The 18,904-nt window shown below is 44.6% G+C and overlaps 1 protein-coding gene and 1 long non-coding RNA gene across 3 annotated transcripts; one reads left to right on the top strand and one right to left on the bottom strand.

The window, feature by feature from the left end:
- Positions 1 to 7,266: 7,266 nt before the first annotated feature.
- Positions 7,267 to 8,806, bottom strand: LOC121142338. Of its 2 annotated transcripts, none has more exons than XR_005879330.1 (2): positions 8,243 to 8,806; positions 7,267 to 7,917 (listed from the first exon to the last, which is right to left on the bottom strand). It is a non-coding gene; the product is annotated as an uncharacterized LOC121142338 (long non-coding RNA). The 2 variants fall into 2 exon arrangements; XR_005879329.1 differs by having other exon boundaries at positions 8,339 to 8,806.
- F3 (coagulation factor III, tissue factor) lies at positions 7,752 to 18,031 on the top strand. The gene is made up of 7 exons (XM_040751945.1): positions 7,752 to 7,885; positions 8,141 to 8,283; positions 9,348 to 9,453; positions 13,435 to 13,619; positions 15,452 to 15,630; positions 16,293 to 16,452; positions 17,095 to 18,031. The coding sequence occupies exons 2-7, from the start codon at positions 8,196 to 8,198 to the stop codon at positions 17,229 to 17,231; spliced, it is 855 nt and encodes a 284-aa protein (XP_040607879.1). The 5' UTR covers positions 7,752 to 7,885; positions 8,141 to 8,195; the 3' UTR covers positions 17,232 to 18,031.
- Positions 18,032 to 18,904: the final 873 nt, after the last annotated feature.

The raw sequence follows: 18,904 nt of genomic DNA, 5'->3' as shown, positions 1-18,904 counted from the left end.
AAGTCTTTTGTTTTGGTTTTTGTTTGTTTGTTTTGTGGCAGCATTTAATGTGTAGCCCTGGCTGTCTTAGAACTCACTCTACAGACTAGTCTGGCCTCAAACTCACAAAGGTCTGCCTGCCCTAAAGGTAGGCTATTTAAGACTTTGGAAATAAACAATTTAGAAGTCTTAGGAAGTTCCTGAAACTTATCAGATTCACAAGGCTCCATCTTCCTCATGGTTATAGAAGCAATAGGGATGGCTGAAGAAAAGAGACTCTCCCACCTGTCAAGCTGGCTTCAAGTGTGCAGAGAGCTTCAAGGCCCCAGTTGTGTGTGTGTGTGTGTGTGTGTGTGTGTGTGTGTGTGTGTGTGTGTGAATCTTCATTCAGGCTGGGGTGAGTTTTGGTAATAAAGCTGCCTTTAAGTCATCCCTACTTCTATAAGTAAACTTCACCCATACTCTCATAAGTAACCCCAATAAACTCATTTGTTACCAAATTGAACTTTGGTGGTATTGTTACTTTGATGTGTCGCAAGTTCTCTATCTGGGGTGAGTAGACTTTTGTTCATGTCTCTCCAGAAATAGTTTCATACCACACCAAGTTTCTAGGCCTTAGAGAACTGATAAAGACAAATTCCTAGATGAATGATGCTGACGTCAGAGCAAGGACACCATGAGTAACCTTGATGATAGAGAAACCAAAAAAGTTTGGGAAACTGATCTGAATCACTAACATGTGTCTCTCAAGTCAACAGTAGCTTCCTTTCTTGATAGTCAAAAGAAGTGAGAAACTTGACAAGATCCATGAGAATTTGTTTTTAGTGGTTGTGTCCTTTAGTAGCTGCTACAACATATAAGGGGATTTTTGCCACTTTAAATTTCATGGTCTTCTCTTTCTGCAATCTTTAGTCTGCTGTCCTTCTCCATATCTCTGGATAGTTCTCCGTATTCCCCCAGGTCCCCTTCCTCCTCCAGCAGTAGCTCTTGTTCCTGTCTGTGAGGGTTTGGATGGGAAGTGTACCCCATAGGCTCATATATTAGAACATTTGGTCCCCAGTTGGCAGTGCTGTTTGGGGGGTTATGGCATCCTTACGAGCCTTGTGGGAGGACAGGCTTTGAGGATCTGTAGCGTCACCCAACTTCTGGTTCCGCTGTCTGTTTCCTGTGGGTGAAATTTGATCTCTCTGATTCCTGTTAGTCCAGCCTTGTGTTCCTGCTTCTATGATTTCCCCACCACGATGGACTCTGTCCCTCTGGAGCTATCTGAAATATAAATCCTTCCCCTTTCCCTTACTTTTTGTCAGGTTCTTTTAGCACAACCTCAGGAAAGTAGCTAATGTGCCACCTGTCGGGTAGCCTTACCAATCTCTTCCTCTTACCTCAGACCCCTAGGTCACGTGACCCAGGCTTGGGTTATTCCTCTGGAGGAGCGGTTCCTGCCTCAATCAGGGACAACTGGAATCCTGCAGTATTACTGGTGACTGTATCCCAGAATGACAAAGCCAAGAGGATGTGAGTCTGGGTCTGTTGGCGACTTCTGAGCACAGCAGCACAGAAACTGACTGAGAGGAGAAATACGGGGAATTTCATTGGTTCTAAGAGCTTCCTGGACTCGTGAATTGCTGCCTGTTTCCTTACATACAGCTGAGCAGCTCCTGCTAATTGCATTCGGGTCGCTAACACTGTAGATGTTTCTAGGAGACTTTGTCCAGTATGGTTCCGGATTTCTCCCTCCAGTATCATTTTTCCCTCTAAGCTATGCCCCACTTTCGACTCTGTGCTAGCAGTGCCGGGGTCCCTCAGCTTCAACATCTCTAAGCTCATCTAAGCTGCCCACCTTTTCGGGGTCTTGACCTGTGGCGCTACCTTCCTGCGTCCCCAGACGCCCCCCCCCGTTCTTCCTGCTCCACCCATGTCAATCATTGAATCCCACCGCTACTTCTTTCATAGTTTCTTATAGCTGCCCCTTCGATTTGCATCCCTGCCACTGTGTAGGTCGGAGGTTCTATTCTGTTTGTTTTTATGTGACCTCAACTCAATTCTTCAATTCTCAATTCTGCTGACATTTTATAACCAAAAGAGTGAGCTTCCTCCTGGATAGCCTGGTGACACCAGTCCCAGGCCTTGCCCTGGGGCTTTTATGTGAGGACACACATCTCACCTATAGGATTCCTGTATTCCAAAGCCGGACACACCCCTCTGCCCACAGACTCAGCCCTCTGCCTCTGGCTCTGCACTTCCTCTGTTCTCCAGCTTACCATGATCTGAATGCTGGTGCGCCCTGAAAATTCATGCATTGGAACCCCGTGCAGGGTGCAAGAGTATCAATGGGAAATGGGAGTGTTTTTCTGGATGTGATTAAATCACAAGGTCAAAAGGTCTTGTCCTCCTGAATTATATAAAGAACCAGTGCCCTAATGAAAAGGGGGGGCGCCATTGCTTGCCCTCCCCTGATATGTGAGGACACAAGTCACCGTCTATGAAGCCCAGAGCGAGTCTTTGAAAAGCCCTGAATGTGCTAGCACTTTGATCTTCACTTGCTGGCCTTTTCACCCTCCAGCACTGGAATTTCTGTCCCTGTAAATCACCCAGTCTAAGCGTGCCTTCCCTTCCTCCTCCTGTCCCTCCTCCTTCTTGTGTATGAGTTGCCAAGTGAGCACGAAGGTGTTTTGTTAGAGTGGCCCGAATGGACGAAGACATAGCTCAAGCTCTGCCTTCCTCTGAAGTCTTGGGCAGAAGAGAGTTCTCCAGCTGGTTCTGAGCAGCTTTTATGATATAAACAAAGCTTTAGGGACACGGGAAGCTGCTGTGTGCTAGGAAGCCTGTGTAGTACAAAACCAAGGCCGTCTCCAGCACCTTCCCAGTCTACTAGTGAACAATGTAGCTTATGCCTCTGCTCCACAAATCCCTTGTAAAAGTTGTGTGTTTGCCTTTTCTCCCTGACTAGCTTAAGGGTATTTTCCAAAAACCCCTCATAGTTCCTGGTATATTGTCCCATACATATATTCCCTCAATAAATATTTAAGTTATGTAAACCAGGATCTTGGTTAATCCCTAGTGGTAGGGAGGATAAAGAAACACTTTTCTTAAAACATAGTTTCAAGCTTAAGACTTGCCACGTTCACTGTTGAATAGCTGTTCATAATAAACTTTACCAAATTCTGAGAAGCCATTCACAGCCAAGATATCACAAACACCCTCCATAACATATGTCCTGCATCTTTTTAGTCAGCTCTGACTCAATAACAACAGTAATATATTTAGAGTGACTTTACAACACTCAAAATACGGTTGGTGGTCCTGCATGTTCATAAGTCCAAGATTAAGATTCTGATAGATTTGGTGCCTAGCAAAGACTTACCTCCTGATTCAGGTGCCTGGTTTACTCATGGCTATCTTTTCCTGGTATCTTCACATGCAGAAAGGGACGGGAGAGCTCTACAGAATCCTTTAATGGAGCACTAATCCCATTCATGAGGGATCCACACTTGACCCAATTGTCTATCAATCATAACTCAGGAGATAAGGATTTCTACCTAGGAATTTGTGAGCAGACAAGAGATGGATACATAGAGTCTATAGCTTCCTGTTACACCCCCAATAGTAGAGAATAGTAGCCACTGTGTGTGCTGTTACAATAGGCTAAGTTAAACAATAATGGTTCAAGAGGATACTTACAACAACCAATTAAGCATTACAAATGGTACTGTAACATACATATATATATATATATACACATATATTCACTTACTAGAGAGTTTTATATATATACACAAATGGTACTGTAACATATATATACATATATTCACTTATATATACGTGTGTGTGTGTATATATATATATATATATATATATATATATATATATATATATTTACTTACTAGAGAGTTACCCTCTGCCTTGAGAGTTTTCCTTGAACAAAGACTCAGGACAAGACGAAGCATCATCATCAAAGGCAAAATTGACTCGATGCACTTCAAAACTTAGGGCATCGGTGAACTAGGCTATTAGAAAATGTCAACAAGTAAATACACAAACAAGGTTGAAATGTCCTACACACGTCCTTTCAAGTTGGCTATTTCATTCATTTTTTTCACTAACTCGAGGAGTTTTCAGACTCATAGTCAGTTTTCGGAGTGAACCCTACCTAACTGGAGTTGGTAAGATGACTCAGCGGTTTAGAAGAGGTGCTGTTCTGCAGAAGACCTGAGTCTGGTTTCCAGCCCTCATTTTGTGAAACTTACAACCATTTACAACACTATCCCCAAGGCACTCAGCTTAGTCTTTCTGGCCTCCACAGGCACCTGCACACACACACACACACACACACTCTCTCTCTCTCTCTCTCTCTCTTAAAAAATAAAACAAATCTTTTTAAAATGCCTGTTAGAAGGACTGACTGACTAGCATTTTTGCTTGGAGGGGAGTAAGAGAAAATTCATCAATAAACAGTACTGCTAACATTGTTTTCTGTCTAACCAATCGGCTGACAGAAAAACATTCACATCCTTAAAATCTCTCCCAAACAGGAGAGATGATGTATGCCACAGAAAAGGGACTTTTTTTTCATTCCTCACATCTGTGGTCTAGCATAGAAGCCAGCGGCTGCTAGGCATTCGAGGTGAATAGATTTCTATACATCAAATTCAGTTAGAAGTCTCAGAAATTAAGAATGAAGGCATTCTTTCAGAAAGGCCATTCTACAAAATCTTAAGCTATCTGGTGTTGTATTAATAAAAGTGCAGGTTAAACTTGTCTTTTAAGTGGATTTTGTTACTAAGATCATAACTGTGATCCATTTGTAATTTATCTATCATCATTGAGTGTGCATAATAAATTGTTAACTATTGATCACTAGGGAAGTGTGTTTATCAGGCAGTCTACTAAGCCTTGAGTTTGCAAAAAAACAAAACAAAACAAAACAAAAACAAAAAACAAAGAAAACAAAACCCAAGACTTAGACTAGAAGAGGTTTCTCCTAAATTGTGGAGTTTTTTAAACTAGGTATGGTGGCACATGCCTTTAATCCCAGCACTCAGGAGGTAAAGGCAGGTAGATCTCTGTGAGTTGGGGGCCAATCTGGTCTACACTGGTTCCAGAATAGCCAGGGCTGTCTAATGAGAACTTGTCTCAAAGCTCACTAACAATCAATCAATCCAACAAGTAAATAACAGTGTTTTTCAAAATCTCGGTGCTGTGTGATGACTGAGTGAGCGGCTGCTGAGCAGAAGTCTGTTGCGCGGTCACGCAGATTCTTATTGTAACAGGTTTTCAACTAATTTTGGTTGAAATATAAACTGTTGGATAGTACATAATTATTTTCACAAAATGCATAATCACAACTGCCAATTTTTTCATGACTAACCCTGCCAGATGTTTCTTTGGTTTTGCTGAGTCACTTTTTCTCCCCACTCAGAACTTTGTGTTCTCATTAACTCTGAATTCCCTCTGGCTTTTTTCTCATATTTTGCCTTTTACCTTCATTTGGGGGATGGTGGGGGGTGGAGAAATGATTAAATTGCTCTTTTTACTATCTCAAACCAAATAACAGTTTTTTTTTAATATTCTCAACTTGACATTTTGTCATAAATCTTTACCTGTCCCTTCCCTAGGAAGACAGACATTTTGAGGAAATTCTGCTAAATAGCCATTAAGCCTGGCTACCAACAGTCTCATCACATCCCATGACTGAGCAGATTCTGAGTCACCCTAGAATGCAGTCTGCTCCCAAACTTCTTCATTCTGTCTCAAACTGCCTCTCCTCCAGTTAGAAGTCCTGGAAGTCACAAAGAACCTCAGTCACCTTGAGACAGCTGAGGCCTGCTGCTGCTTGATTGACATAGATTTGCATTTTCTCACCAATCCTACCATCTCGCTGCCTGGCTCCTAGACAGAAAAACTTCAGCGACAGAGTGTGTCTCTTGAATGTTAATTAAAACTTCCCGCTGCATGCATAGCTGCATAGTAGTCTTCATTGATTCAAACATATGGAACTCCTCCTAAGTGCTAGTAACTGTATTAAAGGCTGGGAAGAAGGAAAACGTGACCCCCTCCCCCTCAGACAAAGAGAGAGAGAGAGAGAGAGACAGAGAGAGAGAGAGAGAGAGAGAGCTTGAACGGGGAAGACTGAGGTGTGAGCGCACAATGGAAATTATGTAAGCACTGGATGAGTTGGTAAAACTATTAGCATGCTCTATAAACGCGCACAGGAAGGACTGAAAGAGTGCCCTGGTCATTTGCAGACTCCTCATCAGCCACACTTCACCACTGGTTATGCAAAAGGAAATCGAAATCGAGCTTTCTACGTGTCTTCATGCATGTGTATTTTAAGGAATGGCCAACAGGATCTTTCTGCCTATGTACAGAAAGTTACCCAAGCACCAAGTGTTTCCTACACCACTGCAGAACCCTCTTGAGTGTCTGTGAGTGGAAAAACTTATCATTCTTTGAAGTTTTCTTGATGCAATCTTCCTTTGCTCGGATCAGGAGTAGCAGCAAGGAGAAGAGGGAAAGCCCCTTGTGAAGGACCAGATACGGAGACATTGTGCAGGTAGGTCAGTGAGTCCACAGCCACCTCGAGACTGGCGTTGTAAAAGATATCTAGGAGGTGCTGCCCTGCCTGTTCTCAGACATAATCAGAAAGCCTAGTCAAAGCCACAGTGAGTGTGACAACAGTTTAATAACTTTTTACACTTCTCAGAGCCTACAAGGTGGACCTAAGCTGACTTCACTGAAGCGACAAAACACCACCACTACCACCACCAAACCCCCCCAAATAAAACAAAAAACCTGTGAAGCAGTGTTTCTCAACCTGGAGGTGGCGACCCTGTGGGAGAGTGAAGGACTCTTTTGCCATAGGAGAACACAGATATTTACATTACGATTCATAACAGTAACAAAATTACATTTATGAAAGTTGCAATGAAAATAATTTGTGGCTGGGAGAGCCTGTAACATGAGGAACTGTATTAAAGGGTCACAGAGTTAGGAAAGTTGAGGACCACTGGTGTAAAGGAAGGAATGAGTTGAACAGTCAACAAGGAATGACAAGAAATCTTTTGACGAGACGTTGGACAAATACTATCAATAAGATACGTGACATTCTCAGACCTGAACAGCTTCACAGCACAACCTAGAAAAGGAAGCCAGGAAACAAGTGAGGAAAACCAAAGCTTGCACGGTGGCACCTGGCTGCGGCTAGCCTCAGTGACAGAGGTGTGCTTGGAATGGGTAGACTCCAGGGTCCATTCCCAGCATCTAGAAAGGAAAACAAACAAACAAAACTGGAAGTCCGAATGTCATTTATTTTTCAGTTTCGCTTTATGTTTTTCTGCATTTTGGAGGAATTCTCACAAACCCACACTGTCTTCTTCAACGTGTGAACCATCCTTCCTGGAAGCCCCTGGCGACAGAAGTGACACTCAGAGTCTCCCAGGCTTCAAGCTGCAGTTCCTCAGTCCTTCTCTGAAGTTGGGAACGAGAACCGGGGCAGGATGGGGGGGGGGGGTGCCAAGTGGCCTTTAGACCTAATCCAGGGCAATTGTCCATGGCAAACACGTGCATTTACTGTGCCGTCCTGCACAATGTACCAAGAGACTGACAGAATGTTCCGCTAACCACCGGGTGCTCGGCCAGAGCCTTGGAACTGCCCTTGTCTACTTGGGGATGGTCCAGGGACCCCGATACAACCTCTGCTAGGGACTGAGTCTACATGGAAAGCACAGAGAAAAGTAAGGCTCTCTTGACATGCAACTCAGTTCTCTGGAACACAACTCCTTTTTCCCTCGCAGGCCACCCAAGGCTGGTCATCCAGGGATCGCCCGGCAGCCTGGGACTCCGTAGCACCTGGACCCGCCTGCGCCGAAGGGGCAACTCGGTGCTCGGCGGCGTTGTTGAATCACTGGTGAGTCACCCCTTTCGGGGTCTCGGAGTTTCCTATGGGAGGAGGCGGGGCAGGGGTGTGGATTGACCGGGAGCCGCCCACCGCCTAGGCGAGTGACCCGGGCTGGGGGGCGGGGAGTCGCGGGCCTCGGCGGAGGCGGCGCGGGGTGGAGAGGCGCCGGTGGCCGCGCGGCCCTTTATAACGCGCCCCGCGCGGACCCCGGCAGCCTGGCTACGGTCGGAACCCATCACCCGTTCCCTCCGATCGCTTCTGTAGCGCAGCCTCCGCGCCGCCGCCAAGCCTTGGGACCTCCCGCCACCAGCCCTTGGACATGGCGATCCCCGTGCGCCCGCGCCTCCTGGCGGCCCTCGCGCCCACCTTTCTCGGCTGCCTCCTTGTCCAGGTGGCCCCGGCTGCAGGTGAGTGGCACTAGTCATCGGGAGCCCGGGGAGTACGGGAGAAAAGGGGACGAACCTGCGTGGCTGTAGGCTGCTGTGGTTCCTTGGGGGACCCTAACGTGTCGCCACACCTGTGGATTCTGCTGCGCTTGCCCCGAGGGTTCGAATGAACGCAAGGGGTAGGGGTAGTTGATGCCCGACCCCGGCTTTTGTCGCCGCCGGAGATGCCTGCTCTGCGTGTCCACCGTGGTTGCACAATGATCTGGGTTTCCCGCTTTACTTTGAGGAAAGAGCTTCCTAAGAAGCTGCTTCTCTGAAGGTGGCAGGCGGTGGGTCCACCTCTCTCCAAGTCCGCGTGCTTTCTGTGGCTTGCATTTATTTACCTTTGACAAGGGGGGGCGCCTTCCCGTAAAATAGCTGTTCTTGTGGCCTTTGGTTTAGATCTGACAAACCCAGGCAAGACGGAGTGCATTCCCCCACATTTGCCCAATGTTTGGGGTGAGACAGACTGAAACCCGAGGACTTGCACAAAGAGACGTTAATAGCAGAATATTTTAGTGGAATGGCATCCCCCCATGTGACAGGTGCCACGCGGGCTGCCTGTCTACCTTGCTCTCCGTGGGAGTTTCAGAGTAGAGATGTTTTAGATTACAGTGGGAAAGGCCAGGTTTGGCTTTTTTTCATTTATGTGCATTCCTGACTCGTCTCACTTGTGTGGGACGTTTGAACTTCTTCAAACCCTTCCTTGCTGCCTCTGCTTTGAGCCTGACTGCATTAGAAGGGTCTGGAACCCTCTGGCATGTGAGTGGACGTTGGGCCCTCCTTCCATGTCGTTATAAAGTGGGCTTTCCCTTGAATGGTTTAAACAAGGACTTCAGGGTTTTTGGCCGTTTCCACAGACTGCGATGTGGATGTTGCCTGGAGCATGCTATGGATCTCGGGGGAAAATGGACTCTCTGTTCTATATAAGTTGGCAGTGTTTTTGGAATTGACACTTGAAATGTGCTCCTTTTGTTGGCGGAAGCTGGGAGTGTTTCATGAACACAGAAGTGCAGGCAATTATAGTGCGTTTGTGTTATTTGCAGGCACACCACAGAAAGCGTTTAATTTAACTTGGAATTCAATTAATTTCAAGACAATTTTGGAGTGGAAACCCAAACCCATGGATTATGCCTACAATGTTGAGATAAGGTAAGTTAGGTTAAAAACCCAAAGGTGATGCTTTTGCTCTTCCGGATCTTATGTGCAGATACCGACTCTTTGAGGCTATTCAGCAAGTAATAGAGTTTTCATGGTAATTTGCTGGCCACTGTCGTGTGCCATCAAGGGGGAAACGTCTCCATACTTTAAACTGTTAAGACAGGAGCTAGGGGTGTGCCCAGTTCAGTGAGTGCTTACTTAGACACTTAAAGCCCTGGGTTCAATCCCCAGCAATACATAGAATTGGCATGGTGTCATTCAGGAGGTAGAGGAAGTAATATTAACAATCCACAGTCAGTCTTAGCTGTATATAGGTCATTCTGCAGTATGTGGGACCCTGTACCAAAATAAATAAAGAATGAAAAACAAATAAATAAAATGATACAATGCCTAGATATTTGAGGGAAATTATAGGAAAACTACTTAGTGCATATAAGCTACAGCGTGGTGATCCTGCTCATGCAGGCATCCATGCTATGCTTTGGGATCAGGCGGCAGATGATCTCCTATAAGCACCAATATACTTTCCTGGTTCTAGCTGTCTAGATTGAGCTGCTCCTGGCATGCCAGGGAGAGGTAGGAGGAATTCCATTGTCTACACTGCCCTGAAGCAGCGTTTGATTCATTCATCTATGGACTCTGTGCATCAAATTTCATGATCTTGGTGGAGGCCAAATTCCTGACTCACTGAGCTGTTTAAAGGATTGTCTATACCCTTTGCTGTCTGGGGGTGGGGGGGGTGTTGTTCGTCTCATTCAAGCCAGTTCACTGATTGATAGCTCTCAGGAACTTGTAATTCAACACTTTAAAACTGAGTATCAGGGTGTGCCACGTTTTCCTTTGACTGTTTTCACATATTCTTGGCAAGCCTTTGCTTTCTGATAGGTTCTAGGAGATGCGCATGGAACTGGAGAGATGGAGGCTGCCTGGTATAGAAATTAGTTTAACAGTGATGATGTAGATAAACAGGGATATTGGTGACGAAAGTCAAGCACATTTTTGAGCCTTTCTTTTGCTGTGTCAGCTTATGCCAAACCTTTGATAGTACTAGGGTGCGAGGCTTAGGTGTGGGTCTTTTCAATGACTTGCTTGTTTTTCTTTTCTTTTCTTTTCTTTTTTTTTGGTTTTTTTTCGAGACAGGGTTTCTCTGTATTGTTTTGGAGGCTATTGGTCCAGCCCGGCCTCGAACTCACAGAGATCCGCCTGCCTCTGCCTCCCGAGTGCTGGGATTAAAGGCGTGCGCCACCAACGCGCGGCCAACTTGCTTGTTTTTCAAAATGAACTGCATAGTAACTATTGCCAAACCAAGAGGGAAGAGAATATGAGTGTGAGCATGCACACATATGTATGCATGCACAGCTGTGCATAAAGAAATTTCGTAACCTATAATTACCATGGTAGTCAAATGTATCAGTTCAAAGGCTGGTGCAATAGGATAGTAGTGGTAGAGCTCTTTCCTGCCGTATACAAAGCCTTGCGTCCCATCCTTAATTCATGCCTCCTCTTCAATTTAGTTGAACCGGTAATGGTGGGACACCTTCGTCATATGAAGCAGGAGGGTTATGAGTTCAAGGCTACATATATGCTCCAGGCTGACTGGAGCTACATAGTGAGACCCTGACTTGAAACAAATTCAAACCTTGCCAGTTCATATTCTAACAAAAGTTATTAAAGTAATTAATTTCCTTTGTACGGACTTGACATTTATTTTAGGAAACATTTTTCTCCTATATAAGAATATTAGATTTTGGGAGGAATTATTATCTTCTAAATACATCGTCTTAATTGGAACGACGTTGGAATTGTATCTCGGATTGACTTGAGTTTTGAAATAGAAATCTCTATTAGCTGTAAGTTTTGGGGGTTTAAGATGGTGGTTACTTAGATGAATAGGGCTCACGATCTGCCATCATCAGAGCTCAGGGCACAGCTTAGGGATGCCCAGAGACAGGCCCAGTCACTCTCCTCAGACCCTTGCTGCTGAGCTGGCTGATCCTGGAAGCATTTCCATCAGTAAATGCCTGAGACCTGAGCTAGCCTTCATCCTTCCCAAGGGGAAGGGGATTCCAGGGTTAAGGGAATCATAGCAGCCACTTTTCTAAAGGAAACCGCTGCTCTGGGAAGCCAGGGACCTACCCTGACTGCTTCTGGTGAATTCCCAGGCTGCCTGGAATTGAGGCGTGCCACATCTGTAGGAGACTGTCCGGCTGGCGCAAGGCTGGGAGGAAAGCCTTGCTCATCACGGCTTCTCCTGAATCTCCTGTATTTTCTCATCTCCTCCCTGAGAAGACAGCACCTTAACAAGGGAACCCTGTTCCCACCCCCACCCATGCTTGGCTCTGTGCTGCTGGACCAAGGGCAGCTCTTTGGTAGCAAAGCTCCTTGGCTGAGCCTCCATAAGCGGTTTCTCTGAAAATAGACTCCATAGTAGCTGGGCATTATCAGAGGCCCAGCCTCACCACCATCCACAACTTGTGCCATCCAGTCCATAGTGTGTGCTGAATTCTGAAGCATCGAGACACAGCCTCTAACTCAACTAGTGAATGTCTGCTTTCTGTTGGAACTCCTCAGTAAACTAGGAGGGACTTTTATTTCCAAATCTGGGGAGTTTTTCACTAACCTAGAGGGACCTTGAAGACTTTTAAAGTGGCTGTGCTCTTGGCAGCACCCTGAGGACCTCATTGGAGAACTGTCCTCTTCTTGACCTATTGTCACGGGATGATGTAGGCCCCTGTCCTAACTTTTTTTCAGAGAGCACATGTTCCTACTTGTGAACTGAGTGGAACAAAACACCTCTCAGCTGTATGTCCTCACCCAGAGCCTAGCCCCTGAGGGACTTGTTTGTCTTATTGCTGGAAAGAAACCATTAAGCCACCATTGGCTTTTGATATGGAAAAGATGTCATCAAGGTGCGTTTTGGCCATTCTGGATCCAAGCAGCCTCTCCATACTAACAATAGAAAAAAAATACAAGAAGCTAAAATATTTCTATTTTAATGTTAGTTTGTGACTTTGAAGATAAAGGATATATGTACCCAGGTTCAAACTTTCAGTCTGGTTATATTTTTGGAGAATCCACATTTGTGCCTTTTTTGTGTGGATTTACATAAAAGAATCTATATGTGACTCCCCTACTCATTGTTGTATCATAGTCTATATCTATGTTGAATAATTAAAGTCTATTATTAATAGATTGCCTACATAGTTACATTCTCTTATGCTCATCATGTATGGCTGGTCAACCACTGGCTCTCCTGTATGCCAGCTATTATGCTGGTCCCTTTGCATATGTTACCTCATTTGATGTAATCTCTCTTAGGAGGGGCCGGATTCTTTTTAATGTGTGTGGTCATGGGAAGTGTGTATTCACCCTAAAAGGGTCACAGCCTCATACTCAGCACACACTGAACCACCACTTCTTGGTAGAGATGAAAACAAGACTCTTGGTACAAAGAGCGTTTGTGTGGCAGTAGGGTGGGGACCAGAGAGAAAGAGAGAGAGAGAGAGAGAGAGAGAGAGAGAGAGAGAGAGAGAGAGAGAGAGAGAGAGAGAGAGAGAGAGAGATGAGTGCTGAGCAAGGTGATAGGAGGTCTGGAACTTGGCTTGAGTGCTGGGGTCTGTCTGGAAGGATGGTGTGAACCACAGAGCAGTGAGTCCTGCCATTCATTTGGTAGGAGTGCATGGGACAAGGAATGGCGGAATTTGGCTAATGGTCATTTTAGTCCTTTCAAAGAACTTCATTTTCAGCAGGAGTTTTTCCAATTATATTCTCTTCAACGGTACCTAAAAAAAAGAAAGCTCTGTCTTCTGTCCTCAGAGGATGCTCAGACTTTGTTAAATGGGTGTTGTCTGCATTGGTTTTCTCCGATCTTTGGGGAGGTGTGTTCTCATTCTTGCAGTCAAAGCTAGCATGTGGTGTAATGGTGGGCACAGACCCTAACATCTCATTTCTTTTTGCCCTTCCTTCCTTTAGCTCTGGATCTAAATGGAAAATCAAATGCTTCTTAATCACAGACACTGAGTGTGACCTCACAGACGAGACCGTGCAAGACGTGCACCTGACTTATCAAGCAAGGGTCCTATCTGTCCCACGGAATAACACTTATTTGGAGGAACCACCATTTGCAAACGCCCCAGATTTTTTACCTTACCGAGACAGTAAGTAGCTTGGTATATAGCGCCTTCACTCTTGGTCTAGTCTTCTGTACACTCTTCTGCTTCGTGACCCCTACTGACCATTAGATTAACCCTGTATCTCTATACACTGAGAGGGCCAAAGAGGCATCTAATAAATAAGTCTTCCATTCTCTGCAGATGTGGCGGGAGGCTCACAAGACGTGAACGTGTGTGCTGATAACTGTGTCATCTACTCTTTCCTCCAGTCTACTCCCAGTTCCTACCAGTAACCAGCTGGAGGTTGCGCCAAGGCTAGGGCTGTGGCTTTTCCTTGGGATACTCTGTCAGGATACATGTCACACATGGCTTTTCTATCCCTTCAGATCACAGGTCCTCATTGAGGATTTTCCTCAAACAAACCCACATCCATAGGGAAGCTTGCTTGTGCCTGTAATTAGGCACGTTGGTTCCTCAACCAGACGAATTTCATTTGATCCCAAGATGAGCCAGTATGTGCCAGCCTCCCTCAAGCTGGCTTTGAAAGTGTGGCATGCTTTCTTCCCTACTTTTGTCCCGGTATGCTAGTCTGCCATCTGATGAGGAAACACAGAGAATTCCTGCCAAGTAGGAGGGGTTTTTTTGGTGGGCAGGAGGGGGTGTAGGACTGTGGCTCAGGGGTTGACATCTCATGAGCACATACATTAGGAAGACAGAACTCCACTTCTTCTGTAAGCCCTGCTGGTTCAAACAAAAGCGTTATATTTTTGATGTTCCTATCTGTACCCCTCTGACAGCTCTGCGACATGGATGGTGAGAAGGGTGAGGGACAATTGACCAGAATTTTATGTCTGCTCTCATGGTCTAATTACCCAGGTGAATGTGGCTGTCTTCCTAGAGTCCCCATTGACAAGCCCCTCTCTCTTCAGACTTTTATGTGTTTTTACCGTGTGTTTCTGCATGACACCTTCATCTCATGCAGGCTCACTGACAATCTCATGGCCCCCCGCCATGATTATCCTTTATAGTTCTTGAGCTTTCAGTAATCCAGACAAAATTCTTTATGGCACATGACAGAACATACATACTCTCTCTCTCTCTGTCTCTCTTTCTCTCTGTCTCTCTGTCTCTCTTTCTCTCTCTCTGTCTCTCTCTCTCTCACACACACACACACACACACTGTCCTGTAGGGTGGGGACTTACTTGAACATCACATAACCAGCTCACATGAGGGAACTGAACCAAGAATAGCTTAAAATGGATTCCTTGGTGGACTAGGGACACTTCTGGGACTTCCCAGCCCCTAATTTATTGTAGCCAAAATACGGAAGCTTGTAAAACTGCATCATACAGCCTGGTAGCGATCATCCACACATGGCGACCAAACTCTAGAAATATTGCTAATGCTGCCAAGAAGAAACATACTCCAGCTTTCGAAAAATGTAAAATATACATGAAATGTTTATATTGATTGCATATTAAAATGCTAGTCTACCAATGGAACTGTTAAAGTTTATTTATTAAGATTAATTCTGGGGTCGGTGGGGGACTTGGGAGGATGGGAGGATGAGGGAATGGGGGCATTGATAAGTAAATAGGAGTGCTTCTAAAATAAAAAATAAAAAGATTAATTCCACCAGCTCCTTGTCATATTTTCTAATGACTGTAAGGAAAACTCTTGTGTTTCCAGAGGATGGTGTTGCTGTGTGCTGTCTTGGGACTCAGCTCTAGAATCCCACCACTCCTGCTCCTGGAGCTGATTCAGGACAGATATTCTATATGAGTGATGGAGGAGCTGTTGGTTATTATAATGAAGTGGTCTTTTCTTTGTATTGATATTAATTTCCAACCAAGGTAATTTATTTTTTTCATTCCAGCAAAACTCGGAAAGCCTGTAATCCAGCATTTTAAACAAGTTGGCAAGGAACTGAATGTGACAGTAGAAGACTCACCAACAGCGGTCAGGCGGAATGGCACGTTCCTCACCCTCCGGGATGTTTTTGGCAAGGACTTGAGTTATACACTTCATTATCAGAAAGAGTCAAGCTCAAGGGCGGTGAGAAATCTTTCATTCATTTTTATTCCTTGTTTTATAGAACCTTGACTCTCCACAGTCCACTTCTTTCCTAGTTCAAATATAGAGGACTAGGGGTTGACATGACGGTATGGACGACAGGCCCTCATTCTCCTGTCACTTTGTGCCCTTGGGCAAGTCCTTTCAGAAATTCCAGTTTCTCAACCAAGGAGCTGGACCAGATCATCTCCAAGGGTCCTGCCCTCTCCCACATCCTCATTGGGGTTCCCGGAGGGGGAAAATGACTTATTGATTAATTTGTGTGCACCCATGCACATACACACACTACTACTTTGTGATCCTGGGGTTGTTACCCAGGACCTTCTACACTAGACAAGTTCTCTATCACTGAGTTAGAGTTACATCCCTGGCCCCCAAATGTCCCCTTTTCAGTGATTCTTTTTTTTTTCCTACAGAAAATAAAGAGGCTGAACTGAGTCAGATGGGTCTAAGTTGTATTTTTCAGCCTTGGCAAAGGCATCCTTAGCAGTTATCAGATTAGTCAAGTAACTTCTAGTCCTCCTATGTCAATGATGTCCTCATAGACTTTGCTCAGATCTCAGGTTTCACCCTCCTCAGTGACTAAATAAGGGGAAAGAATCCACTCAGAGACTAGATGGAACAATAACTCTATCTTTTCACAGAAGCCAGCCAATACAAACACTAATAATTTCACCATCCCTTTGGAACAAGCTAAAGGCTACTGCTTCACTGTACAAGCTGTGATTCGCTCCAGGAAAGATAACCAGCAGAGCTCACAAAGCAACATGGAGTGCTCAGATGAATGGGATAGTATAATGGGAGGTGAGTGTCCATGCCTGTCTAATGGGATAGTATAATGGGAGGTGAGTGTCCATGCCTGTCTATGGGAGAGTATAATGGGAGGTGAGTGTCCATGCCTGTCTATGGGAGAGTATGATGGAGGAGTGTCCATGCCTGTCTAATGGGAGAGTATGATGGAGGAGTGTCCATGCCTGTCTGGGAGGACTGGTTGCCCCACAACAGAGACAACATGTATGTCTTTGGTTCAAACATTCAAGGAGAAGCTACCTTTGCGTGTTTTAGGGTTTCTTTTTGGGTTTTCTTTGGGGAAATTTAGAAATGATTCCACTGGTTCCCTTAGTTAGCAAGCACTTCCCTAGGCACTTGCAGTGGGTCAAATTCTATGGGCTATTGGGCATGCAGACCACAGTTCAGAGTTAATTATCAAGTCACAGTCTTCCGTAGCCAGGAACATTGGGTGGTTCATTTAATGCTGTAGCCATTGTCATTTCTGTCAAGCATATGAGGTCAGGTAAATTCTTTCTTAATCTAAGAATGGTAGAAGGAGTAAAAGAAATAGACTTCCAGTTTCAAAAGAGCAGGATGGTGTAGTTTGGGGTCATACCCACCTGTGAGTGGGATTTCAGCCTCCAAGTTGACTTTGTGTCTTTGATTTTTTTTCAGAAACACTCATCATCGTGGGAGCAGTGGTGTTCGTGGTCATCATCTTTTTCATCCTCCTGTCCGTATATTTGTGCAAGTGCAAAAAGGGCAGAGCAGGGCAGCAAAGGAAGGAAAACTCCCCACTTCGCTCAGCATAGAGGAGAGAAAGGAGGCTGAAGCCGCTAGATACTGCACTACCGCACCGCACTGATACTAAGACCTCTAATGGGAACAGAGGATGTGGAGCACAGAGCTTGACGATCCCGGTACAGAAAGGTTCCCTTTGTGGCCTGATATCCCAGCCAACACTCTGACTTCAACACTAGCATTTGTCACTTTAGAATGTACTGAACGGTACAGACTGGTTAACACTACCGCGTCTTTTGCACAAATGCTTTAGATTGTGTATTCTACACTCAGGAAGACACTAGGTCATCAGGGGACAGATGCCTTTTGTATAACCAGGGTGGACTTTTGGAAGAGCCTTTGAGAAGGTGATTCCATTGACTATAGAACAGTTAAAATGGAAATAGGGCTGACTTTTCTGATAGCTGTCCTTTTATAAAGTGGTATTTTGTTTCTTTTTTCCCCCTCCTAGGTACTCTTGAAAGTTCAGAGAAATTGGCAAACTCTCACATCAATGTGTTAAATGCAGTATATTTCTGCGTGGGGCATCTTTCTGTTATGTATTACAATTTAGCACTTTAACTACAATGGTGAGGATTAAACATTTGACAGCTGTCTCTATTTTTATAAGACTACTATATAAACAACTACATTGAGTTTTATGATTTAAGGTACTTAAAAGTGTCTATGGTTAACATTGCATATATTTATATACATTTTAAAGGTTTTGTATATGGGATTTTCTATGTATATAGCTTCTATTTGTATATATTGAGATTATTTATTTAATATACTTTATATAAATAAAAGTGATTGGGAATTGAGACTATCACATTTATTATCTTCCATTTATAATTTACTTTTGGTATTTGCATTTGGTGACTTTGCTGTAGTAACACATGATCTTAGGGTCTTACAACAATGTATAATTTTCACTTATACAACATTTGTTAAGTCTTGCAGTGTCTTCTCATTGCAAGGCCCAAAACAAAGAGGCCTTCTTTTGGATCAGAGCAAAGGTGAACACACACACACACACACACACACACACACACACACAGAGACAGAGAGAGAGAGAGAGAGAGAGAGAGAGAGAGAGAGAGAACAAAAACAAAACAAAAACCCAGGCTGCTGCACCTTTAATGTTTAAGCCACTTTTTAAAAATAACTTTCTTAGGTTATAATATAATTACATCATTTCCCCTTCCCTTTCTCCCTCCAGCCTCTCCCAGGTAACCTTGCCCCTTGCTCCTTGGTCTCATTCAAACTCATAGTCTGAAAACTACTGGTCCTTGGTTTGGTTCCCATGGCCAAGTAAGTCATGTGACCAAGCCTGACAAGACTTGACCTTCTGAGAAGGACTTCAAGTCACAAATTGATGGGCAGGGATACAGTCTTACAGAGAAGGAAGAAAATGCTGTGATCTAGCACAGGCTTAGAGAATTTCTTCCCATAGCCACCCACTTGCACTGTGGATAAGGCTAAAGGAGAAAGAAAGCGGCTTTTGATTATGTTGACCAACGTTAGAAAGATCAAAAAGGAACTGAGCTAGATGGAACGAAGTCTCTAGATCGAGAGCTCTTTGTGGGTGACCACAAAGTACAGATAGCTCTGGGTCTAGACCTCATTTGAGGAAACTAAGCTCAAGGACTAAGCCGACTTGATGACTTCTAAAATGGAGAAACTGAGTGAATCCTTCAGATGC

Source organism: Mesocricetus auratus, unplaced genomic scaffold (genome assembly GCF_017639785.1).
Source record: "Mesocricetus auratus isolate SY011 unplaced genomic scaffold, BCM_Maur_2.0 Super-Scaffold_100009, whole genome shotgun sequence".
NCBI classification, from domain to species: Eukaryota; Metazoa; Chordata; class Mammalia; order Rodentia; family Cricetidae; genus Mesocricetus; species Mesocricetus auratus.
The sequence above is the reverse complement of the archived record's forward strand: the minus strand, read 5'-3'. Positions and strand labels throughout refer to the sequence as shown.

What these genes read in the sequence shown, in the direction of transcription:
- F3 (XM_040751945.1), top strand. Translation starts at nt 8,196, where the DNA reads ATGGCGATCCCCGTGCGCCCGCGCCTCCTGGCGGCCCTCGCGCCCACC. An exon ending in CCAGGTGGCCCCGGCTGCAG is followed by an intron (nt 8,284 to 9,347) that starts GTGAGTGGCACT and finishes TGTTATTTGCAG; the next exon opens with GCACACCACAGAAAGCGTTT. An exon ending in AAGAGTCAAGCTCAAGGGCG is followed by an intron (nt 15,631 to 16,292) that starts GTGAGAAATCTT and finishes ATCTTTTCACAG; the next exon opens with AAGCCAGCCAATACAAACAC.